Source organism: Dunckerocampus dactyliophorus, chromosome 18 (assembly GCF_027744805.1).
Source record: "Dunckerocampus dactyliophorus isolate RoL2022-P2 chromosome 18, RoL_Ddac_1.1, whole genome shotgun sequence".
NCBI classification, from domain to species: domain Eukaryota; kingdom Metazoa; phylum Chordata; class Actinopteri; order Syngnathiformes; family Syngnathidae; genus Dunckerocampus; species Dunckerocampus dactyliophorus.
This window is the reverse complement of record NC_072836.1, coordinates 14,065,048-14,089,909: the sequence shown is the minus strand read 5'-3', so window position 1 is coordinate 14,089,909 and position 24,862 is coordinate 14,065,048. Positions and strand designations below refer to the sequence as shown.

The 24,862-nt window shown below is 41.6% G+C and overlaps 1 protein-coding gene across 1 annotated transcript in view; it reads right to left on the bottom strand.

Annotated features, from left to right (window-relative positions):
* The window catches only part of smg1 (SMG1 nonsense mediated mRNA decay associated PI3K related kinase), a 55,098-nt gene that overhangs the window by 12,797 nt on the left and 17,439 nt on the right, over positions 1 to 24,862 (bottom strand). Inside the window, exons 18-52 of the mRNA XM_054758356.1 lie at positions 23,710 to 23,811; positions 23,383 to 23,523; positions 22,434 to 22,660; positions 21,221 to 21,420; positions 20,964 to 21,125; positions 20,726 to 20,880; positions 20,175 to 20,308; positions 19,733 to 20,044; positions 19,471 to 19,612; positions 19,214 to 19,364; positions 18,820 to 18,940; positions 17,659 to 17,904; positions 15,651 to 15,802; positions 15,374 to 15,509; positions 15,088 to 15,232; positions 13,961 to 14,099; positions 13,559 to 13,777; positions 12,871 to 13,051; positions 12,501 to 12,662; positions 12,168 to 12,388; positions 11,911 to 12,065; positions 11,599 to 11,821; positions 10,962 to 11,208; positions 10,532 to 10,761; positions 8,836 to 9,081; positions 8,620 to 8,758; positions 8,379 to 8,488; positions 6,889 to 7,107; positions 6,570 to 6,763; positions 6,302 to 6,474; positions 5,879 to 6,158; positions 2,826 to 3,098; positions 2,416 to 2,650; positions 1,700 to 1,911; positions 301 to 457 (exon numbers count right to left, since the gene is read on the bottom strand). Of these exons, the coding sequence (XP_054614331.1) occupies positions 301 to 457; positions 1,700 to 1,911; positions 2,416 to 2,650; positions 2,826 to 3,098; positions 5,879 to 6,158; positions 6,302 to 6,474; positions 6,570 to 6,763; positions 6,889 to 7,107; positions 8,379 to 8,488; positions 8,620 to 8,758; positions 8,836 to 9,081; positions 10,532 to 10,761; positions 10,962 to 11,208; positions 11,599 to 11,821; positions 11,911 to 12,065; positions 12,168 to 12,388; positions 12,501 to 12,662; positions 12,871 to 13,051; positions 13,559 to 13,777; positions 13,961 to 14,099; positions 15,088 to 15,232; positions 15,374 to 15,509; positions 15,651 to 15,802; positions 17,659 to 17,904; positions 18,820 to 18,940; positions 19,214 to 19,364; positions 19,471 to 19,612; positions 19,733 to 20,044; positions 20,175 to 20,308; positions 20,726 to 20,880; positions 20,964 to 21,125; positions 21,221 to 21,420; positions 22,434 to 22,660; positions 23,383 to 23,523; positions 23,710 to 23,811 (6,541 nt within the window). The remainder of the gene's footprint in view (positions 1 to 300; positions 458 to 1,699; positions 1,912 to 2,415; positions 2,651 to 2,825; positions 3,099 to 5,878; positions 6,159 to 6,301; positions 6,475 to 6,569; positions 6,764 to 6,888; positions 7,108 to 8,378; positions 8,489 to 8,619; positions 8,759 to 8,835; positions 9,082 to 10,531; positions 10,762 to 10,961; positions 11,209 to 11,598; positions 11,822 to 11,910; positions 12,066 to 12,167; positions 12,389 to 12,500; positions 12,663 to 12,870; positions 13,052 to 13,558; positions 13,778 to 13,960; positions 14,100 to 15,087; positions 15,233 to 15,373; positions 15,510 to 15,650; positions 15,803 to 17,658; positions 17,905 to 18,819; positions 18,941 to 19,213; positions 19,365 to 19,470; positions 19,613 to 19,732; positions 20,045 to 20,174; positions 20,309 to 20,725; positions 20,881 to 20,963; positions 21,126 to 21,220; positions 21,421 to 22,433; positions 22,661 to 23,382; positions 23,524 to 23,709; positions 23,812 to 24,862) is intronic.

The following is a 24,862-nucleotide window of genomic DNA, read 5'->3' as shown; positions in this document are numbered from 1 at the left end:
CACCACTGACGGATCGAAATACTATTGAGAAACTGATATTTATCTGTACTGTATGGCTTTAACTCTAACTGAAACCAGCGGAACGCAACAAAATGGAGAGCAGTGAAGCATATAAGCGTATTCAAGAGTCAAATTGGATGCTGAGCACAACAAATTCATACATGTTGGCAGGTCTGCCTTAATACTGAAGTCTTCCCTGCCTCTCACAGTTACATTATTTGAGAAGTACTGGTCTAAAGCAACCATACAAAGACAGATGCATACTAATCGTTGATTTGGGCCTATTACTACATGTGTTACCTTTTCAGTGAGCTGTCCAAAGGCAGTCTCTAACTGAGTGAACATTCCATCAAAGGCGACAAGTAGCATTTGACCTGCAGACATCTTTGGCGAGTCCTGGGCCGTCCCGTCCATGCTGCGTGGCTGGATCAGCTCAGAGTACTGGGCACGCAACATCCTGAAGGCAGAAATATAACTTGACAAATTATTCTTGTTTAACCATTTTGCCACCCTCAAGCAATTTTTTGTATGTATTTCCCCCCCCAACATTTTATTTATTTAACTGTCTCTGTTGTATGTAAATATTTAGTTATTAGATGATTCTTTTGGCTGGGTTCCAGCTTGTGATATTAATTTTTGGAATAACTTCACCAATTAGTCAATATTTTTAACACCATTCTTTAACAATTATTTACTTCCATATCATTTTGCACCCTCTTGGAGCCTTTACAGAAAAAATGTACCACTTTGATAAAAAAATTTTATCTTAAAAGATGCTAAAACCAATTCATTGTCGGTCAGTATTTGCTAAGCTATCTGAAAAAAACATTGCATCTTCTCTTTATGTGATAGCTGACAAAACAAAATGGCGTAACATCTAATACATCCAGTGTTCGCCATGCATGAATTTATTTGTGCAGCCTGACAAACAAATTCAGCCCGCCACAAATAGAGTTGGTGCCACCTGCTCACCCTGATAAATACATTATCATGGGACTGAATGTGTAGCTTGTCGTTACAACTCCCACCAGTGGATGGCAGCGTAACTCTGCTTCTTAACTAGTAATTATGCTCTTCTCAACAAGCCACGGGTCCCACCGTGGGGATCGTTTCGGAAACTTCCCCCACAGTGGAGTTTAAAAATATCGCTGTCCAAGTAAAAACACATTCACCTGGCTGTCGCGTGCATTGTCTAATCGGAGCCTGATCACACATTGTAATGCATCTCTTCACCATGATTTTTTTTTTTTAATTGCCCTGCATGCTATAACAAAAAGGTGCACGTATGTGTGTCTACTGCTCCAAGAAATAAAATACCCGTAGGTCAATACTTCATGTCTTTTTGTTTTAAGTTTTAAACACATGAGATAATGCCGCACATGTCTTATGGCACAAAACAGTGTCTATAAAAATGATATGCACATGCTTGGCCAGTTATGAAACTTCAATGACGCCATCTACTGCCACAACCCAACACCACAGATAGACTACAGACCTGTGGGGAAACAAACATCTAATTAACAATGAATTAACTGTATTGTTACAATAAATATATTTGTAACATATATACTGTGTAATAATTAATTATAAACGAACTGCGGGATAAAACATTGGACATCCCTGCACAAGAGGAATGGCTGCATCATGGGTCTTGTTTATGGGTGGTTTACGGTTCTACCCTTGATGAACCACTACTTACCTTGTGATGTCCAGACATTGTTTGTGTCCATCATGGTCCAGGCCTGTGGTGGCGAGCAGACTGTCAACCAAGCCTTGCAAGCCCAGACCATCGGAGCTCTGCTCCACCAGTTGCTCCAACTCAGTCAACATCGACTCCAAAGTGGGCTCTCCTTTTACCATACAGCGCAGAGCCTCAGGAAAGATGATCTGACGGAAATTGGTGTTGAGTTCCTGTCATGAAAAAGAAACTAAGATACTTGCATTTGAGTTGACAAAATCAGCACCGGTTAGGAAATTAAAGAATCTGAAGTGAAAGGCAGAGATGGTTTTGTGTTTCTTATATAAAACCCTGGGATTAGCATCAATAAATTACTTTGTATGTAGAATATATCAATAAAAAAGAACCATGAGAATACAGCAAATAATTTGACTGACATAATCCCGCTACAATCTGATCATGTAAACATCTTTATAGCTATTAAGATTGTGTCTGTCCCTTGTAGCTGTTCACTTAATGATTTAACATTTCCGCATTGGCAGAGGTCTACACTTTCCGAGCAGTCTTGTTGGCTCTAACACAGTAACACTAGCGTTAAGCTATATGAGTCGTGAAAAAGATTTTGAGGCTGGCTAAAATATTGCGCTAACAGCAACATTTAAAACAAAAGCCTTGAGGAAAAAACAAAACTGGGTGTACTGTGTAATCATAGCGGCCTGAGGCTAAAACTCCAGTACCTGCAAACAGGTATACACGGCATTGGCCATGTAAACGGCTTGGATGGTGGCAGAGGGTGACAGGAGCTCCAGATCGTGAGGCAGGAGGGGGCAGCGTTGCAGCAGCGTTGCCAGGGCACTGACATTTCCCATCATACTGCACAGCTCCTCAAGGAACCATGCCCCATCCCGAGACATGAGGTCGACCAGCTGCTCTCCAGCACTTGCTGCTGCACTCTCCATCACCAGGTTCCGCCTGAAAGAATAAATTAGCAGTTACTGTATGTTCCTCCTCTTTCCAATACTAAGCTACAAAGTTAATAGTTTTATAATATGTAATGTGGCTATATTTTTGATTTTTTTGTAGAATTATTTGGTATTGCTGAACTGATTTGGTATCAATTTGAGAAAACAAATGTTCATATCTGGACCTGCAGATTGAGCACAGGGCCGAGGTGATGATTCCTGCCAAGCTCAGTGAGCCTGACTCTCCATTTTCATGCAGGAAGACCCCGATGCAGTGTTCTATCTCCTTGAGCTGCTCCTCACAGGCTGCTGCAGTGGTACCCTCAGCTTTCAGTCGCTCGGCTTGGTGCATTACACGTTCGTTAGTGTCAGCGACTTGCCGCTGTACAGCCAACTCCACGCTGGACAGAAACTGGCAGGAGGGTGCTGTCAACTGGGGGGCAAACAGCACCTCATACCTGTGCAGAAAGGAAGACATGTTGCATAAGTGTAACAGATAAAAATATTTGAATAATAATTGAAGGATGGCCATGACACAGTATATTAAATTTATGTACTTTTTATCATCAAGAATTTTATATCATGTGGAACTTGATCCATCTCAGGTTTGTCATAAAAACACGCTCGCCTCGCAGTTCCAACCACCTGTACTGCTAATACAACCTTTGGTACAAGGGAGCAAGTGCAATCTGGCAAATGTAACAGCTTAATATGTTTTGTTTAAAAGTGTTTTATGCTGCAGGATGGACTCTGACTGGCTGTGTTCACATATTGGCAGTTAGGGCTTGGTCATATGGCTCAAAAGTCCAAAAATACTTTTTAGATGAATAGCGTCCATTCGCAATTCATCATTTGCGGCCCCGCCAATTTGCAAAACTATTGGTCATATTGTTGTTTTTGGAATTTTTAAAAATGAAAATAGGATTTTTTTTTGCAGAAACACACCTCATTTACTGCAAGTCGGTGATAATTTATAAATACTGTAAATTCCGGTGCTTCTAATCTCGTGACATCTCCTTTACTTCAGAATTATTCCTGATTGTTTAAATACTGTGCTGCTCGTGAGTCAGGAAAGCTTTCTTTGGCAGGAGTTAATCACGAGCTATCAGCGCACTCACAACAAGCTTGTCAACCCATTGGTTGTCAGTGTATGTCATTATATAGACCCAATATAAGAACATAATCACGGTGTTATCGTTGAAAATCACTTAACAGCACAAAATTCAGCACATGACAACTTCATACTCAAAAGGTGTATATACAAATATCGAAACATGTCCCAATGTGATTTTAAAATAAAGAAAAGCCTACATTTTAAAGCTTTCCCGTAATGCATCGCGTCACCTTCCCTCCGTCACCGCTTCCCTGTCTTTTGGTCCTCTGGCTTCCTCTGGTGGACAGAAGCAGCATTGCAGCCATTTTCTACAAGTATCTGTATCTGTTCACCCATCTAAATTATCTGTATCCGTAGCTGTACTCGGAATGAGTGGGCGTAGTTTAACCAAAATGTGCGGGGGTTAAATCAGTACATTATTTTAAGCCTGAAATTGACAGATTGATCAGAAGTTGCTATATTTATTGTTTATTATTCAGATATATGTGTACTGTGTATGTGTGTAAGTGATCTGTAAGACTATTATTTAATTATTTTTTAATGATCTGTGTGAAGTTGGTGATCCATGCAAACATCCAGTGATGGCAAACAGGGTATGGGGGTATACAGTATATTACAACAGTAATTGCTAAAAAATGAAACATATTTTGTTATTATTATAGTATATTAATTACATTGCAGAACAAGTGTCTCAAACATGTTATTTCACTACTCAAATGTGAAATAAAAATGGAGAGAATTGTGAGATTGGACCATTTTCGACATTTGTGCATATAAGTCCACACAAAATGGTCAGAGCACTGAGAAAGGTGTGAATCACAATATGGGAGGAACTGTGGTGCTTGGCCGAGGTCTGCGCTCTATGTGTGCTTTAATTTGTATTTGTGTGGGGGCGATCAGTGCGTTGTGCGCTCATTGGCAGCAGAGAGCACGTGCGTCCCACGTACCTGTATCTGTAGCCTCGACACAGCCCGCATGCAGTGAAAGTTCCTCCTTCACGCCCAAACCCGCACTGAGGCTGTACTCCCCAAATTTTGCCCACGTTTTTGCAAATAGACAGAACGCACTTGCAAGTACGGCCAGTTGGGACGCACACACACATACCGTCTGTACTGTCTTTATAGTGTGTGAGTGGCGACTCTCTGGCTGCAGCGCCTGGCTAGGGAGGGGCGGTCACTGTGGTTGAAAGGATGAATGCATAATGAAAATTTTGTTTCATGAAGATTACGGATAATGACGAGCTGTACTCGTTTCAGGCTCGTACTCGGCAAAAATGCATTATCCGTAATGGATACTCGTCAACGAGTATCTGGCTCATCCCTACTTAGTATGTTTTCTCAACCGTAATGTATTATGGGAACACTTTAAAATGTTTTTTCCCTATATAAACCTTGCATTGATAAATGTTTCTATAATTCTGAGGTATAACGTTTGAGTTATTTGCTGTGTGATGAGTCAAGCTGGTATATTGAGTAATGACCTCCTGCAATTTCCAATGGGTTGACAGGCTTGTGGTGAGTTTATTCGGAACTCATGATTGGCTCCTGTCAAATAAAGAGTTGTGTGGTCCTCACAAATTCGTTCACGCCATAATATTCCATGTCATGACGTGGGCACGTGCAGCTTACACACCGATGCTGCTCAAGGATATAAGAACAAATCTGTTTTTTAGTTGTTGTTTTTTTTTAAATTTAGTGAGGGATAATACAGATAAAACATACAGCATACACATACCCCTAATAATCTGACAATTGTTTACGTTTATGTCTTTACGTTTCACTGATATTGTCAAGTGTCGTCAAGCAGTCCTTGAAAGCACCATAGCTGCTGTGAGATGCAAAAGTAAAACTTACATAACTTATAACACTGACTCCATCTGTTCATTGATCATCTTCAATTACATTGAGAACGTCAACGTCAAGCAAGCAGGAGGGTTTGGAAGGGGAATGTTAACCCGAATGTTAACCCCGGTAAAAAGTGGGGGATCAACTGTGTATCCAAGTACAGCATTTTAAAAGTTTTACGTCAAAACAACATGTAAGACGTAACAAACACTTCTATTCAACATTTGGCCCTTAATTTTTTTTTTTTTTTTAGAAAAATACACACAAAAGGTCTTCTTACTGTCTGTAGATGTGCTGGCAGTGCTCAACTGTCATAACTCTCAGCATTTCTTCCAACCAGGCCTTCCACTGATGGGCCCGATGGCGCAACAGAGTGGCTCGTGGGTACAGCAAAGCCACTGTGGCGTAACTGTGCAGCTGCTCCAAGCAAATGCGAAGGGCCCCACGGCGTTGCTGCAGCAGGGAGCTCATCTCTGCCTCGAGACTCTCACACTGGCTGATCAGGTGGGCCTGACCCGCATTCTGCAAGAAGGCTGTAGCTGGCACATAGCTGGGAGGACCTAAAGAGAGAACACAACTGGTGTATTTTACTTTCTTATCTTGATGGTTAGAAAGATGTCCATATGTCCATTAATATGCAATGTGCCTTCCAAATAACCAAAAATGAAATGCAAAAGGAAAAAAAAATGTTAATGATCCTAACCAAGATCTATGGGGCTGCTGATATCCTGCAGGAGAGCAGCCAGCTGAGTGGTCTCCAAGTTGGAAAACGCTGCCTGGTACTGCGAGATCCATTGATCGAGGTCAGCAAGCTTGCTTTGAATGGCCTCCTGGACAGTTCGTTGTCGTGACTGTAGCTGCGTGTGTTCAGAGTACCTGTACAAAGAAGATGTTTTGCAGTTGTAGCGCTTTTTTATTAAGAAAACAATATGTAGTTTATGCATATGAAGTAAGCATTCTATTTTTCCAACCTTTGCTCCAGAGTAAAAATTAGATGGTTTGGATGGTTTTCAGCTCCTTCCAGGAAGGTCACCTCCTCCTGAAGCTTTGCCTGTAGCTTCTCCCCTTGGCAGAGCAGATCCTGCAGGACCAAGTACTCTTCTACAGCCTCTTCCACTTGTGGCAGGACAGCCAGCATTTCATCACGATTCTTAAACCAGTTCACCTTTGCAAAGTGCAAACAGTCAACCAGTCACATGGTTTGCTTCTGGAACAATTGTGTTCGATACTCAAAAAACACTGTGCAGCCCACGGGATGCTCGTGGCGTTTTACTTAGTTGTAGGCTTTACCTTAATCTCAGCTACTCTGGAAGAGTAGAGCGAGCGTGTGATTTCTCTCTCCATCTCCCTCTTGTTCTGTTTGCTGTCAGCCTGTTGACCCCCTCCTCCATAGACAGCACCCGCAAAGCCCACCTCCCCCCCAGCAGTCCAATCCACTAGTGGATCATAGACAAAGGCCTCCAGGAGGGTCAGGAGGGTCTCTCTGCCTCGACGCATCATCTGAACAACCTGAAAAAGGCAAAAAAAAAAAAATAAATATTCAAACATTTATCAAATAAAGTTCTTCACACTTTTTTCTTAAAGGAAAACTGCACTTCTGTGGAATTTTGCCCATCATCCACAATCCTTCTGAGAAACAAACACGTTTCTCTTTTCAGTGCATTCTAAAGTTAGAAAACAGATAAAAAGACAAAGCTAAGAATGTACATAATGGGAAACACCATTCTGCCTATAAAGCCTTCTGGGGGGAAAAAAAACCCTTCAAAAAGCGCCAACAACGCTGCATTTCCATATAATTAACGTGCATATTAACCAAGCTACAGCGACATTATTATTATTAACATTATTACGCCGATTGAACTATGTTGCTGGTGTACCGATAACTTGCCACACCACACCTGCTGCTGTGTTTTTTATTTTTGAGCTTGGAAAAGTTCATGCTAGGTGTAAGCATTCCTTTCTATGTTGCTAGGGGAAATCAATGCGCCCAGGAAGGAAATTCCGGTAATGCTTAAAAAGGCCCAAAATACGGCAAAAGACTGTAAGCATGACATGTTATCATGAATGTAGCTGTTACTACATGGTCACGGCACGTATATAAAACCATAGAACCTTGTTGGAGGTTTTTGGAGATGTTTTAATAGCGGTCTTTGTAGGCGGCATTCATGCGTCCCATTATGTGCAGTAATGAGCTGTCTCTTTTTGTATCTTTAGAATGCACAAAAAAGAGAAAGATGTGTGTTCATGTCTCAAAAGGATTCTGGATGATGGGCAAATTTTTTTTTAAAAGTGCAGTTTTCCTTTAATATCTTTACTAATTCAAAGTTATTTAATATTTATAATTAACTGTATTTCTTATTTTATTGCTTTTTTTAATATCTTTATTTCTTCACTTTCCTTTAACATTGCACAATCTATAGCAGGGTTCTCCAACGTTTGTTCTTGTGAGAGCTACTTTTACAAAATGACCTTGGCCAAGAGCTACTGGTTTTTGCAACATTTATTTTCATGGCTTACTTCAACACAAACAAACTGAATGTGCTTATTTTACGAGAACATTAAAATGCTGGTATCCACAACTCACATTGTTAACTGAAAATCTGAATGAAAAGTAGGCTTGCGGGCGCCTCATAAGGGTCCCGGGCTATGTGGTGCGTTCCGTATAGCGAACAGTGCAATTATTATTTTAACATTTACTTCAAGTTTAACAAATGATTTCCCGAAATTACAAAAATGAAGGGGTACTGTGGGTACTGCTTGTTTGGATCGTGACAATGTACCTGTTCACAGGAAAGCCTGAAGATGCCTTCCACCCCAGTAACTCCTAGCGCCGTTTCAATATTGTGGGTCATCCTGAAAGGAACCTTCTCTGGCACTCGTAGGCTCTTCCCTAGCGGCACATAAAAACACAAAGACATTTTTACCAAGGAGGTTTGACAATCGAAGAGATCTCAGTCCCTCCTATATACAATGTCATGACAAAAAATACTCAGGTTGCTTTTACTGGGTCTATGAACTTACCCTTTTCAAAACACACATTGTAATCAATGTGTACAACCTCTCCAGAGGTCATATCAATAAGCACATTGTCAAGGTGTCTGTCACCGAGACCAATTATGTATCCCACCATCGACATGACAGCAGTGGATCTGGCATAAGACTATAGAATAAAACAACATTATTAGCAATTAGGTTGTAATAATACACATTTTAAAAAGACACACAAACAGCGGTTACCTGGGTGACCCTCCACCACTCACTGGGAGTGGTACAAGAACACCACAACTCCTTGGCCAGTAAGTTGGAAGGTGTGGCCTCCATCAGTTCCTTCAGCACCTCTTTCATGACACTGAGAGGCCAGTCTCGCCTCGTTACGTCCAGATTGAGCCCCACTGCTTTCAGGGCAGGACCAATGCGGCTGTAGTAGAGCTCGCTGGGGCGGGGTACAAGTGGCACTGGCTGCTGCTGGAACGAGTCTTGGGCCTGGTTAGGAAACAATTAGGCATTACCCGGTTACAACAGAGGAGGTACAGAATGGCATGGTTCACTTGCCACAAATAAAGTTTGACCACCACAAATAGATTTGGCGCCACCAGTTCGCATTGCTCATAAACACATAACGCACCTGGTCTGCCGGAGAATAAGAATGTGCCAGGAGGGATCACCTTTGCCAACTTAGTGACATTGTCGCGATATTTGGCGAGTCATCAGACCCCTCTGGATACGTTTTCAAAAGATGCAACGTTTGGCAACTGACCTGTAACCACGTGTCACTCTTAAACACGCAGCGAGTGCTGTGGGCCCCTGTCCCATCTAAGAGCACTCAAAGGTGGGTCCATCTTTGAGATATTAAAATAACCCAAAACAAAAACAAACAGAAGCGACTGAAGAAAGTTCATTTGTAGTTGTAATCATATTTACATTTCATCTTTTTTTTTTAACTTACATTTGGCTAAAGAATCATGGCCAATTAGACAATTATGTGATTATGTCAGCCACTTCTGTTCGTCAGCATGTTGCCAATAATATCATATTGCTGTTGTTGTCACTGTCGTCCTTCAATAGAGGAAAAGCCAGCGTTTTTTAAAGCTTTACTGAAATACACAAACAGCAGTGCCGGCTAGAGCTAGATTTCCAAACAAGTCAAATAGGAGGATAAGGTGCATATACAGATTATTTTTAGTTAATAATCACAACAATAAAATAAAAAAAATAATTGGACTAAGAAGTATCTGAAAACAATTTGAAAACATTTTTAATCAAAGTGAATTCTCTTCTTTTTTTTGGTCATCCTCTAAATGAGCAACATTAAAAAACTCAAGTCAGTGCCTCACTAGTCATGAACCTCACCGCACGTGACTGGTCGATGAATACATTGGCAGACTAGCGGAGTAACACGTAGTCGTGCTGCTACACTACATTTTTTTTCTATTTAATGTCTTTCATGTGTTCTGTGTACAGTTGGAGTGAGTTAGGACTCCAATTAGGTATAATATAATTTAGGTACATGATCCGACTTACACCAAAACCCGACATACACCACAGTCTAGAAACATACTAGCCTGAGGACCAACTATATTTTTGGTATTATAAATTGTGTTGGTTATTATTGACAGTCTGCGAGGAGTGATTGCATTCTTGTCATTCCATGACTCTGCTACATTGTGCGCGTGCATCATAACAGGCTTCCATAGAGGGGAAGTGGGAATTGCTCGGGCACCAATGCGCACACACTAGCCAAACATATTGTGCTTTCGGCGTGAAGCGGGCCCATGAAAGGAATGATTTGGTCTAGTGTGAGAACGCCCTAAGCATGGTTTGGGGTTTTATGTATTTTATGACTTTTGTTGTTTGAATTATCTCAAAAGGAGACTCTTATTTTATATTATTTTTGCATTTGAAATCAAAAGGAAAAAATCTAAATTTATGTTACCTTCTGAGCCTGCAGCACAGCCTCCCTCTGCTGCCAGCGCTTGTAGAGGCCAAAGAGGGGCGTGGCTCCATCAACCCACTGGATAAGCCCCGACCGGGTACCAAGGGGCGTGACGGAGTAATGGCGGGCATGGAAGCGTGGCTGCTCTTGCTGGTTGATCTTTGTGAACATGGTGTTCACAATTGATAAGAACTGCATGATGCGCTCATCCAAATGTAAATCCTCCAGGCCTGTTAGGAAAAAAGAATGACTTTATCAAAACCGACCATCTGACAAACTATTTATGTTCAACATTGCATGAGGATAGTATGTCCGTTTTTTTTTTTTTTTTAATCTCTCAGTGTTTTATAGATGCATGAGACACATATGACAAGTATGGGTAGGCTTCATCGCATACATTTTATGTGAGTATTCATTATGTAGCTTTCACCTTTGAACAGGTATGGATAGTTGTGTCCATCGGATCCCTGGAAGAAGAGCTTCTTGGGCTTGGTCTTGGTTGGGAGAATGGTTATGGACTTGCCAATGCTCTGTATAGTGACGGTGTCTGACGCCGACACCACGCCAGGCAGAGCCATCTCAGTTGCAGTCATAGATGCCAGATGTGGACTGATCTCATCTAAATGGAGCAGGTAGCTGGCTCGCTTTTGAGCACGCTGCTGCAGGCTCAACATCATCTTAAAAAAAAACAACAGGATGAATAAAATCATTCAGTAAATCGGCCATACCCAGAATGACAATGCATGTGGAGCATGCATAGGCTTACAGTGTTGAAAAGAAAAAGGTGTTAGTTTGTTATACTAATATAATGTTGAAGTCTATCACTGTAAATATAGCACATTGAAAAACAGTGTTTCTCATACATTCATTTTTGGCAGGCCACATAAATTATGCCCTTGTTCACAGATACGACTGTCTATGTCAACTCCATACAGTAGATGACATCATAACTCTGTTTCTTAACATACATCATATTACAGCCGACATGGCTATCTAGAGCCCCACGCGCTCCCCACTGCAACCCAACACCACAGACACATTGCAGTCCTGTAGGAAACACTGCATACCTGTTTGAAGGGGAGCCAGCTGCTGGCAGGGTTGGCGGGGTTGTGGGGGTTTCTCAGTCGCTCAAGGGCAGAATTGATCGTATCACCATAGGTTTGCTGGAACCAGGTCTCATGTGGTGTCTCTGCTGGAGCGGAAGTGATGCTGCAGACGTGTTCCAGGGCAAAAACCATTGGGCGCATCAGAGCAGAGTGTTTCTCACGCATTATCGCTATCTTTTCATCCCTGCAGTGCAAATAAAAGAAAGGGGGGGAAAAAAGGGTTGACTTTTGACACAAAAGACTTGGTGACATTGGTGAGAAGATCATTCTTACCTGCGAAGTGTGTTATTGTTTTGAACCCTCTTCACTTCGTCCTCAAGCTGTTGGATCCTACGCAGGACATGCATGTGCTGCTGCTGCAACACTCCCAGCCACAATTCATCCCAGAGTAATGTCACCCTGCGCAGCTCTCCAACCAACTGCTGAACCTGGTTTGCACACAACTTGTTAGGAGCTAGTTGAGAAAACAGCCCAAAAAAACTGTACCGACTGTCCATGTAAGAAGGAAATCGAGACGTAAAGTCCATTACCTGAAGCACCATGGTCGGGTTTGCTAACGACAGCTTTTCCACAATCTTGCTGTAACAATCCTGCATCATGGCTTGGTCTTGGCTGGAGCAAAAGGTTGCTATTTCTTCTGGAGCTTCTTTCTCACTGTTCTCCGGCTGGTCCTCCTCCTCCCCCTCCCCATCAAGGCCCTCTCCTGGGATGCTCCCCAAAAAGGTGGGCAGATCTGATGGCAGCTTGCTCCCTGTCAAAACATGGTCAATAATCAATTAGCATTTTACAGTGTTCATGTTTAGATTTGGACTTAAATTACATTACTTAAAATGAATGCCAAAGCGAGCATGAAAATATCCTACCTGAATTCTGAGCCTCCCCTCCAAGGGAGAGTGAGCCCACGATGGCAGGGTAAAGGATGAGATGTGGAGAGTCCTGGGCCACACGGCAGAGCAAGCTACATATGCTTTGTCGTATATATGCCTCTGGGTGGTTGAGGCGGGAAAACAGCTGGGGGGTGATACCTGAATAAAGATAAACATTAAAAGATTATGGGGGGGGAGATAGAAAAAAAAAAAAAAAACAGGTAAGGCTAGTTAGGGCAATTAATGTGTTCCGATCGTTTCAATTCAAAAAATTTGAAATAAAAGTGTCAAGGATAAAAAAAAAAAAAAAGCACAAACTTCCAGATAGCTTGTACATAAAAAGTTCTGGATTGTTATTTCGCCGTACCCCTCCAGGGTGCTGTCGGAGTGGAGGCCAATCCTAACTCAAGCCCCTCCCTCAGTTCCCCAGCATGCTTCACCAACAAACGGAGGAGACGAAGCGTTGCCATGACAATTACGTCATCATTGCTCTGCTTGCTGTTGTGACAGGAAAGCAGAAGTTTGGGGTCGTCCTCATCAATAGGGATCTAAAACACAAAAGATACAATTCAGATGAACGCTGTCCATCCCTGCTGCTGGGTGGCAATGGTGGACTAACAGAAATCTCTTTGAATGGTTAATTTTAGTCCACATTCTACAAGGCAAAGCATACTTTTGAGTCTATAAATACATTTTTTTTTTATGTTTTATAATAGAGTAATGGTACAGTGAAACCTAGACATCCCTCAGATTGGCTCACACCAACATAAGTAGGTGTCTTAACCAAAAATAGCCTTTGCTTGCACATTTACTTTCACCAGAGACATGCATAAGGAGCACGGGCAATAATAAAAGACTTTTACGACAGTTAACATCATTTTCCTCCATTGATGAAGATTTTAAACTTTGTGTCATTATTATTAAATGTTCAAATGAAAACAAAAGTTATGGCACACTGTCTTAAAATGGCAAAAAAAAAAAAAAAAAAAAAAAAAAAGTTACTGACCCCTGGTACGGACCCTAGCAGACCAAAAGAAGATGTTGTCAAGTCTCACCTGGCCAGCATTAAGCTTCAAAAATGTAAAGTAGGCCTGGCAAGAGATCCGGTAGAGACCGAATATTCGGTCCACCACACGTCTCCAAACGCGGATAAGACCATCCGCTACAGGTTGGCCTGCGTCTGCCAGCCAGGGGCATGACGCAGTTAGCTGCCGCCATATCACGTCCACCATGTCATCCTCGTCATCTTCCTGCTGTAGCGCCATGTCCTCATCCTAAAGCAGGACAGATTAGTAGACCTTATTAGGAAATTATGTTGATTAAAAACTAAATACTGTATTTCAGCAGGAGTACATACAGTAGTTATTCTAACATTTAAACTGAAATAATGAAAGAAATATTGAATCAATATCATCAATTAATATCATTTGCAGTAAGTAATTATTACACTACCCTACCTGTATGCCTGTAGGTCGACACATGGCTTGTCCAAGAATGCCAAAAATGGTTTCCTTGTCTTCTTCACTAGTATTTGCAGGTAGCAGCTCCTCTATTTCTTTTTTTTCTCCAGAAAGAAGAGGCAATCCCTCCCCTTGGCTGAAGGGACAATATAAAAATCATGTCTAGATAATGATGCTGGTCTGGATGTACAATGTATTACATCACATTCCCTTGTTAGCATAAAAACACAATCAACATAATATGGAATTGACCAGAATATAAGACATCCGTGAATATAAGATGACTACTACTTTCAATAACAGTATTTGGAACAATATGTTTTAGGACAAAATCAAAACGACACAGGTGTTTGTAACATATGCGCAAAAGTCAAAAATATTCCAAATAAAATACCGTCAGCTGGGTTGAAGGTATTTTGATATTCTTCTATTTTTTTAAATTTATTTTTTAACCAGCTAGGATTTCACAAACAAACTTGTAAGGGCGTATCCACACTACATAGACCATTCATACAGGGCTTGACTTGGGCTCAATTCCCCGTCCCTCTCCCGGCCTCCAATAGTGCCATGCCCAGTTTACCTGTCCCATCACTGTTATATACCTTTTCCAGTTGTATAGTTATACAGTTATACAAGGTTGCCGCTGTCATAATTACTTGCAAATGGTACAATTGCGTTAATAAAACGGCACGTTCTGCTGTATTACCGCAATATCTACGGCTTATAATAATTCCAGTCGTATTTGATTATTTATATATTTGTATTTGGTTATTTTGTTCTGATTATACATTCTGTGCACGGTGGCCACTTTTAAAATCAGGCATGGTGCTAATTTACCTTGTGTGAGTTTTCTCTAAAATAGATTTTTAAAAAGTGACATTGTAAAGCAATCAGTGGTGAATGGGACACGGACCAGCGTTGAAATTGCAGGAAAGCGCATGAAGAAATGACATAGCCCGTCTTTCTGCTTTGGTCTCGCTCTGTATGTGTGCATGTGTGCGTGCGTGAGATAGAGTCCTCTGTGTGGTGGTTTGCATGTACACCGTATATTATAAAACAGCGGTCTGAGATCGGGGTCAATACTTCAATATTAGAATTAACCAGTGATATATTGTTCCACTAACCTGGCATTATCAACGACCTTCCTACCCCAGCGGTAAGCCCAGCTAGCCAGTGCTGCCCAGGACTTGGCAACCTCTGGGGCCAGGCTGGTGGAGAGTTGGTAGAGTTGGCCAAGCACGAAGTCTGGCTCCCCAACACCTACACTCACTGCAGCAAAAACAACATTTTCGTTATGGTGTGGTATTCTTGCCAATATAAGCGTTGCATTCGGCATTAGACATTGAGATGTGCTTTTGCAGCTACATGGCAGTCTAATGACCAAACATTTACAGAAATGTACTCAGTTACCAGAGGTCTCAGTGGTGATGTGGGGAATGCTTTGTTCCACGAGGGGAAGCTCCAGCAGAGCAGAAATGTTCTGACACAAAGGTGACAAGCTGCCCACAGCGTTGGATGAATTGACAGCCCCTGACATCTTTACAACCTGGACCAACACATTGCACAGTGCTTATTAAGGATGAAGCATAAACAATACATTAGTAAAACACTTATTTATCAACACAACTGCAATTTTTGCACAGTAAAATCCTGCTAGTAAGTTAAAAACGTTAAAAATGGAGCGTACCTGTTTGAGCTGGGGTATCATGTCTTTCCAGTCAGCCAACAGCCATTTGCAGAGAGTCAGCAACGAGCGACAGGCAGCACCTTCATTTTTCCCCACATAGCAATATGACAGAGCAGCCCTGCTCAGCATTTCCATGGCTGTAACGGACTGACCTGTGGAAGATGATATTCAACTTTTTTTCCCCATCAAAATATAATGCAACTGTGCCACACAGACTATGCGGTTATTGAAATATATACGCTTATACACCAATACGCATGCAAAACAATATTTTAATACTAATTTATAACCTGCAAAGCATGCTGGGAAGTCCAAAAAGGAAGTGCGGGTTATATATTAGTTTATTGTCTTGCATGTATTAGTTTGTAAGCGTTTATTTCGATACCCGCAAAGTCTGTGTGGTGCAGTTACACTGTGTGTGCCAAATGTTACTTGCTGTGTTATTTCTGGTTGCACTGTGAGGGTGGGTGAGAGGCGTTTGGTTTGATGACATACGGTTAAGTGTGTCAAAATAGACAATTTCATGGGCTTCAATTGTGGTTTTTTGCCATTTGCGGGCATCTGAGCACACAACCCCCTGTGAATCTACTGTAATGTGCCAATATAGTACATGTTGTAAAATATAATTTGTCACTGCTCAAATTTCAGACAGACTTTCGTATGCAAACGTTAGTCAGATTAAATACAAAATTTCATATCCATATTTGGTTTATTGCCAGTTTCCTGAAAGGGGTATCAGAGTGCGCGCAGTCACTTCAAGGGGCATGACGCACAGAGTACGGTGATCTGCAGCTATAAACAAAAATATACTACAAATGCATTGAATAAACAGGGGAACCAGTGTTGAATATTGTCTTTGTGTCTGCTGTGGATAAATCACAATCTGATGCCAATGTCACGCCGTGCCACCAAGACGATGAAATAATACAAAAAGGTGGAACTTAGACTTCAGCTGCTGTCATTTCCGAAGTATCAACTCTGCCTTGACACACAATGTGAACTTCAGAGTAGTCGCGTGTTATTACTGTAGTTTTTCATCAAAATTCAGAACAATTCAAAATCAGAAATATGGTGTACTGTCCAGGATACGGATTACCATCAGGATTTCTCTGATCTATTTTTGCTAATCCATTTCCTTTGGGGAACTGTTTTTTTTTTTGTTTTTTTTTTTAAACATGCTTCAGCTGAAGGTGAAGCGTGTTACTGGAGTGCACACTAACAATGCGATGAAATAAGACGATGAAATAATACAAAAAGGTGGAACTTAGACTTCAGCTGCTGTCATTTCCGAAGTATCAACTCTGCCTTGACACACAATGTGAACTTCAGAGTAGTCGCGTGTTATTACTGTAGTTTTTCATCAAAATTCAGAACAATTCAAAATCAGAAATATGGTGTACTGTCCAGGATACGGATTACCATCAGGATTTCTCTGATCTATTTTTGCTAATCCATTTCCTTTGGGGAACTGTTTTTTTTTTGTTTTTTTTTTTAAACATGCTTCAGCTGAAGGTGAAGCGTGTTACTGGAGTGCACACTAACAATGCTTTGAAGCAGAGTCCATCCCCTACCTCCGTGTTACGTGCAAGATGCGTCGCCATTTTGGAGCATGTTTGTGACAATTTATGGTAAGTTGAAAGCATTTATAGTGATAGATGATATAGAAATCTATTTTACATTGATACGTTAATATGCAAATTGTCATACTTTTAAAACACCCCTTTCTCACCCAAAAATGTCAAAATTGCCCCCCCCCCCCCCCAAAAAACATTTTACTTTAAACTCATTTACTCACACAAAGTGCAAATGACAAATTTTGACTAAAAAAAATCAAATAAAACACATTATGTCAATGTCAAGTCAACAGTGCCTTGCTGCAATGAAAAATGTGATATTTTCTTGCAAGTTTTTCTTCATAAGCTGAAACAGAACAAGTGATACTGACAGCTTGAATCTTTGCTTGCCATGTCCCTTATGTTCAAATTACCAAAGGATTCATTTTCCTCACCTGAAGTCCTCACTACTTTGGCTTTTTCCATCTGCAGTTCTGGCCCCCATTTCTCTCCCAGTGTGCCTTCCACGCTGAGCCGCCGGAAGGCCTTTACCAGTTCTTCACCCTGCTCCTCCTTTTGGGTTCCATCACAGCACTGACTGAGCAAGCGGGATGCCAAGGCAATGTTGCCTTTTTTCCGGGCAAACTTTACAGTCGTCAGACAAAGCTCCATCAGGTGGCCATCTGTGGAAGGAGATGAACCTGGATAGAGAAAAAAAAAAAAAAAAAAAAAAACATGTTTCAAATCGTTTCTCTTGGGTCTGGGTCTAAACAATTGCTTTTGAAATGAAAATTTGAGAGGAGGGCCCCTGAGAGGGGCTTCGGAATACAGAACTGAAAATGTACTTTTAATGCAGATGGTCTCAAATGTGTGCTGTTGATTCATATCGACTCCCACTCAATCACATTACTTTGGGCTAGTATAATGCAATAGCAAAGATGCTACTTGTTTTGCAATGCTCATCTCTGGACTGAGGCAAAAATCAAAGTCTACATCTTGTCTGTACCTTGTTGCATGCAGAGCATCTATTTTACCTAAGAACTCTGATCCCATACGTAAACACATGGGCATGACTTGGTTACATTTGCTGTGTATCAAAAAGGAAGGGAAGGATGAAAATGGCTTTTCTATTGATGATGAATAAAGTAGTCATCTTATCAATGTCTGTCAGGTCCTGACACTCACAAGTCCTACTGGTTCAGCGTCATCTAGCGCAGGGGTTGCCAACCATTTTACTTTCACAACATGAAAATGGCATCGAGCTACTCATTTTTGTTAAAACTATTTTCATACTTTATTTCAACCCAAACAAACTGAATGACTGTTTTACCAGAACATTAACAAAATATTGATATCCACAACTTACACTCCCCCCCCCCCCCCCCCCCCAAAAAAAAAAAAGTTTGTCCCTCTGCATTTTGTATTTTAGAATGCATTTCTTTCTCATGCATGTGGTGGTGGTGGGGTGGAGTGATGTGGGGGCTACTTTGGCTAGGTTGGTGACCCCTGATCTAATGTAGCTAACCGAGCGAATTATCTTACCCATTACTGAAGAGCCTAGTTCAATGATTTCCCCACAACTTCAGTTAAATGTTGCCAAAAATGGCGACTGATACCTCGGACTTTGTTGAGAAGTTGTCTCTGGAACATGGTGTATCTGATTGCCTGAAGGAAAGGCTGGACATCTTGTTGCTTACAGGAGCTCAGAGCCTCACTGTACAAAGGAATCACTGAGTCCTACAGAGAATACAAATACAACAGAGGCTTGAATTATACTTCAACACTTGATTTGGTCAACAGGCCTGATGTATATGTTGCTTGCTCATTTTAACAAGCAAAGTACAGTTGGTAATCATTGACATAGACATTGGACATTCTGTATATTTGATGATATTTAAACTATGATTGCCGGGTTAAAATCATAGCCATGTGGATACATTTCATTTATTAGTCATCACCCCCCGCCAAAGTTAACGAAAATCTAATCTAATCTAAGGGAAATGTACATGCCTCTTGTCCCGAGAGTGTGTTCTCTAGTGTGGCAGTGCAGTGGAGCTGCAAAGTGGGAAGGGTGGGCAACGCATCTGAAAGGGTGAGGGTTGACAGGCGGAGAGGACCCAGGCAGATCCGCCCAGTTTGTTTGAGGCAGCGCACCAATGTACTGCAAAAATACAAGACTTGTTAAAAGACAGTGTCTTACAAATATACGACTACACCTATAGTTTGACAGATAACAAGCATTTCTACCTCACTTATTAACTACTCACTCTTGATTGGCGGTGGTCCTCTGCTCTGGTTGCTGACTGGCCTTTGCCAGGGCACAAACAGCAGTACGTAGGAGCTGTACCTCAATGGCTCGCTGTAGCTCTGTTGGATCTGGACTCATAGAGGGCAGAAGCCTCTTCAGATCTAAAACAAACAATAGAATATCTCAAACATCCACCTATTTAGCAATGACTGCGTGGACGTTAAAAGTTAAAAGCCAAGTTTAAGGATGAAGTAAAGGTTGGTCCGGTAGCCTGGCCTTACCCAGCTTGTCCTTGCTCGTGGAGAGCGAGCTGAAGTCCTCCCCGGGTAGAAGCTCCAGTTGAGCGCCACATTCAGTCAGATCTCCATCCTCAAAGCGACTTAGAGCCTGAATGTAGTTGAAATCGGCTCTGAGATTGATGCTGACTGGGTTGGTGGAGTTCTGTTTCAGGGCGTGAACAGTGGCCTGCCATTCCTTGACGGAAGGCCAATCACAAAGTGCCACGTAGCACTGACATGCTTTGTTGGCCAGGAGGTTGACCACCTCAGGAGAGCACTCGCTTGCCTTTAGCAGCACAGTCTTCCTACTGTCACCTTTGCAGAGAAAACACATAAAAGTGACACTAAGCAAGAGTCCAATGTGCAAAGGCAGGCATACAAAAGCTCAATTAAGAGCCTGTGCCAAATAAAGATACCGGATGATTAACTGATGTTTGCTGGTTACCATTGCTGGTGTGTTTGGGGCTGCTGGCACTGCTGGAGAGTTTGAGTACATAACAATCAGAGCTTTTGATGCTACAGTCCATCCCTGAAACTGCAGATAGCTGATCTTGGTAGTCCAAAGCTGCCTTTTCAAACCTACACAGACACATGCACACTTGCTGTATCAACACATTGGTTTGGGCACAATAAAACTACACTACACAAAAGGCTCCCTAAATATTAACAAATCTGTCTAAATCTGTGTTAGTGAGCACATCCACTTCACATTTTGGGAGTGGCCTTTTATTATGGCCTGCCTACAGCGCACCTCTGCAATAATCATTCTGTCTAATCAGCATCTTGATATGCCATGGATGGATTACCTCGGCAAAGGAGAAGGCCTCAGTAACACAGATTTAGACACGTTTGTGAACAATAAGTGGAAAATAGGCCTATTACATACATTAAAAAGTTGTTTTTTTTTTTTAGTTCAGCTCATGAAAGATGGGAGCAAAAACAAGTGTGTTTCGATTTTTGCTGACTGTACCGTATTTTGGGTGGTTTGTTGCTTACCGTCCCTCTGCTTGCAAGGCGACTGAGGACAACCAGGTAAGACTCTTGCCAGTGTTCGAGAGGCTCCAGGCAGCAAGCCCCTGGATGGCATCAGGGCAATGCAGCTCACAAAGAGCTTCTGCCAATAATGTCAGAGGGACCTCTAACTCTGGGCCCTGCAGCAAAAATCAAAACCCAGTTATTAGAAGTAAATTGATTGCTTACCTTCGATCATCGTTGACATTGTGCTCATACTGACCTGGGTGCTGCTGTTCTTAATCTCTGCAAGAAGGTCAAAGCCGTGGCGTATGGTTACTGCTGGCTGTCCAGATAGAAGACCAACCCTCATCAGAGCCAGGCGAATCCTTGTCAGCCAGTCTTGGCATGTCTGGCGGTTGGTGTAAAAGAAAGTCCTGATGCCCTGTGTAAATTGGAATGTTCAGTCCAGTCTCGTCACTTCCAACCTGATACACATCATTTTAAACCAGCAGTGCAGCGTGACTTATGCAGGCCTACCTTTGGTGGGGCAGTGAGAGCATTAGCACAGCCCTCATATGCATTGTACATTAGCTTCTCCAGGTTCTCTAGGTACTGCAGTAGCAGCGCAATCCGGAGTTGATTTGAGTGGTGGCCATCCCCGTCACTTCCAGCACCAGCCCATGCCCCAACATCCTGCTCTGGGTTCAGGCTGTGGGCAGCCAGGCTGCGAATCATACCTGAAATATAAGAATTAGGGAGCAACATAAGGGAAGGCTAAGCTGTTCTTTATCACCATAAATGAAATTCATGGCGGTTGAAAGGCAAAATGTCATCATAAAATGTTTTTGATACTGTGTGACAGACATGATAGCAACCAAATATTAATAAATAGGCAAATAAAATTAACTTGGAGTAATACTAAAAGTTCTAGGTTAGCACTGGCAGCCCTTGTGGATGGTGGATTTATTATAGGCCAAATGCAGTCTCTGCACATAATCAAATTTAAGCCCATAATTAACACAATTTAAAACCCATTTCACATCCATGCTGGCAAAAAAAAAGTACAAAAGACATGAAGTAAAAATCGGAGGCCAACGGATTGTGCTCGATAAATTCTGAATGCAAAAGGTACTTTTCTGTTGTGTAATTATGTAATAGCGTCCTTAAAAACACACTTATCTCACCTAATTTATGTTATTCTTTGTGGTCCACCATATAGAGCCTTTTTGTGAGGTCTATAATCTTAACTTTTGGTTTGTGGCCTCTTTAACTACTGCAAACTCGTGTTCAAATTAAATTCAAATGCAAACTGTCTTTTTAAGAAAAAAAATGTGGTAACAATCAGAATTTAGAAGGAATAGATACCATCTTTGGCATATGTGGAGATCTTATGTACTTGTACAAAACACTAATAAATTAAATGTGATTTAAACTACAACCTGCGCTGCGGTAAAAAAAAAAAAAAACTCTACAGTATGGCAGAAGGACTATAAATCCATAGTTTCCCAGGTGGGGTACAATATTGGACCCTTAAGTCTCGCATGTGCAGCAACTTAAAACTAACTCCCTAGCCCTAATATTTTCTATTATTAGACATTATGCGTGGTCATTTTCATATCTCAACCAACAGTTTGATGGTTGTAATCCCAGCAAGTATGCAACAACACTACTTTATTTATTTTGCAAAAACTAAAAGCAGGGGTGCACTAAGATGGACGCATCATGTACAAACAAGAGCTTGTGTCTTCACCTTCAATGGTCTGGAACGTGTCCTGGGCACGGCCAAGTGGAGTTCTGAGTTTGGACAGCACAGTGAACTGTGCAGCTTCCCACACTGCCCACTGCCACAGGACCACTTCGGTTTTTAACAAAGCCCTTGGCACGACACCAGGACGCACGCCATCACCACTGCCGCGACCATCCCGTTTCTCCAAGCGCTGACAGCTGTAGTAAAGACGCTCGAGCCATGGATCCTTGCTGTTGATGCAAGAATTTGATCATTAGAAAGACTCAGCACAGCTGGCGGGCATTGACAAGTGAGTTGGTGTAAGATAATGAAAACATCTAATAGAGAAACAGCATTAACTTTAATTTCAAGTAAGGACGACCCAAAATGTGTTGAATTCATTTTTTTTGAGTTATCACATAGGGATATCTGTAACCAGTGCATACTCGGTTTTCTCGCAGACATTCACTTATTTGTGGTGGCCAGCCACCGATAAATTTGGACCACCACAGACGGCAGGCTTACTCACCGTACAAAACAAAAAATAAAAACAGCACAACACGTAACAGGTCAAGTGAAAACACCACGACAATGAACTACACTCTATGTTGGTAAATAAGTGCTAACAACAAACGTGACTTTAACTGTCAATCACAAAGCCCCCGCAAGGCATTATGGGTACTCCAGCAGCAACTCCCCTCGACAATACAACATATTATATATCAGATATACAATGAAGTGGACATTATCTTTAAAGCCGGCACACACTTATACGTGTAAGTGAAGAACTTCATGTTCTGTTAAGGTTTATCTCACACATTTCTCGTGACACAAACCAAAAAGCTCAGTTTCACCCATCCACACACAAACATAACGCCTGAGTTTTAGAAAATCTCCATTCTGAGTTTTGCATCATGGTCAATTATGCATTGGAATACACCGCTTTAAAAAAAAAAAAAAAAAAAGGACATACCCTCCACGGTGCAGGACTCCATATAAGATGAAGCTGATGAGGTCACTGAAGTCCTGGGGGTGAAAGGTGCTGCTTGGTGCTCGGCTCATGTGGTGGCGGATGGCCAGTGAGATCTGAGTGATCTCTGGGTGGCTGTGGTTGCTAAACAATAAAATAAGTATGACAAATATGACAAATATATAGTACTTATTTTGCTAATTGATTGAAGGTGATTATTTCTGTGCATGAAATGACAAAAACATTAACCCTGCTTTCTACATTCTGGAGTTAACATGTTTAAAAATAACTATTTGTTGTTGCAATGAGCACTTGGATGTAGTGTCTTACCTCAGAGAAACATCCAGGGGAATTGTCCTAAGCAGCTTGCCATACGCCTGCCTCACCTTCACTGCTGAGTGAACCAGTTGCACTCTGCACACGTCCACACACCTAACACACACACACACACACACACACACACACACACACACCATAAACTTTATTCAGGAGAACCATCACATAAGATTGTAAGTACAGTGGACCCTCGGGACTCAAGTTCAGGAGTGAAAACTTGGAAGTGGACGTAAAATGGGCATAGGTTAGTAATGTTACCATAGAACTAAAAAAAAAAATAATAAATAAAAAATATATAACAAAAATGGCTCAAAGCGATGCATTAAAGTTATGATTTTGGGCACATTTGGTATGTTTACAGTAAGTTGGAATGCTTATGTTTTCTTGTTGGAAGCAGAAATGAGTGTTATGGATGTAAAATAAGAAAGGCAGAAACACAGTGCCACCCACAATGCGCCACCGGATTGAGTGTTATGCGGGAAGCTGTGTATGCATGTATGTGTGTGCACGCAGCCGACGACCGAGCCTTGCCGTATCATTTACATACCTCTGAAATGATGACGGTCTTCTCTTTAAGCTGTAAAATTCTGAGGTCTTGCCCTCGTCTCGGTATAGTGCGTGTGATCCAAGACAGTGGCGTAAACAAACGGTATTTTGGACGGTAGACAAGCGGGCAAACGCCAGCCAAAGCAAAATTTTAGCAAAAATTTCCGTTGTTAACCGAGAAACGTGCCGGGGCAAGACGTTAACCAAGGTATCAACCCAGGTAACCCAGGTAACGTAGCAGTAGTACAAAACAGCTGACCAACAACTTTACTAATGCAATTCAGTTCAATTCCTGAGTGTGGTTCATCGACAGGGTTTCCGCTACATGTAATTGATCGTGGGAGTACGCCACTACAAAATAAAAGCCGCCGCACTTTAAAAATGTGTTGTTCTTTTAAACTTGAAAACAATTTTATGTAATATATTCTATGAATGGATATAAATGCTATGGAGATACATATATACAGTAGCTTATTATTTACATCATTTAATCTTGCTATCTTGTTATTTTCTTGTGTCTTCAAAAGACTAGCGGTGTGTTGAAGTTGAACAGAAACACGTATCACACGTGATTACAGGGGTCTCTGACAGGTAGCTCACC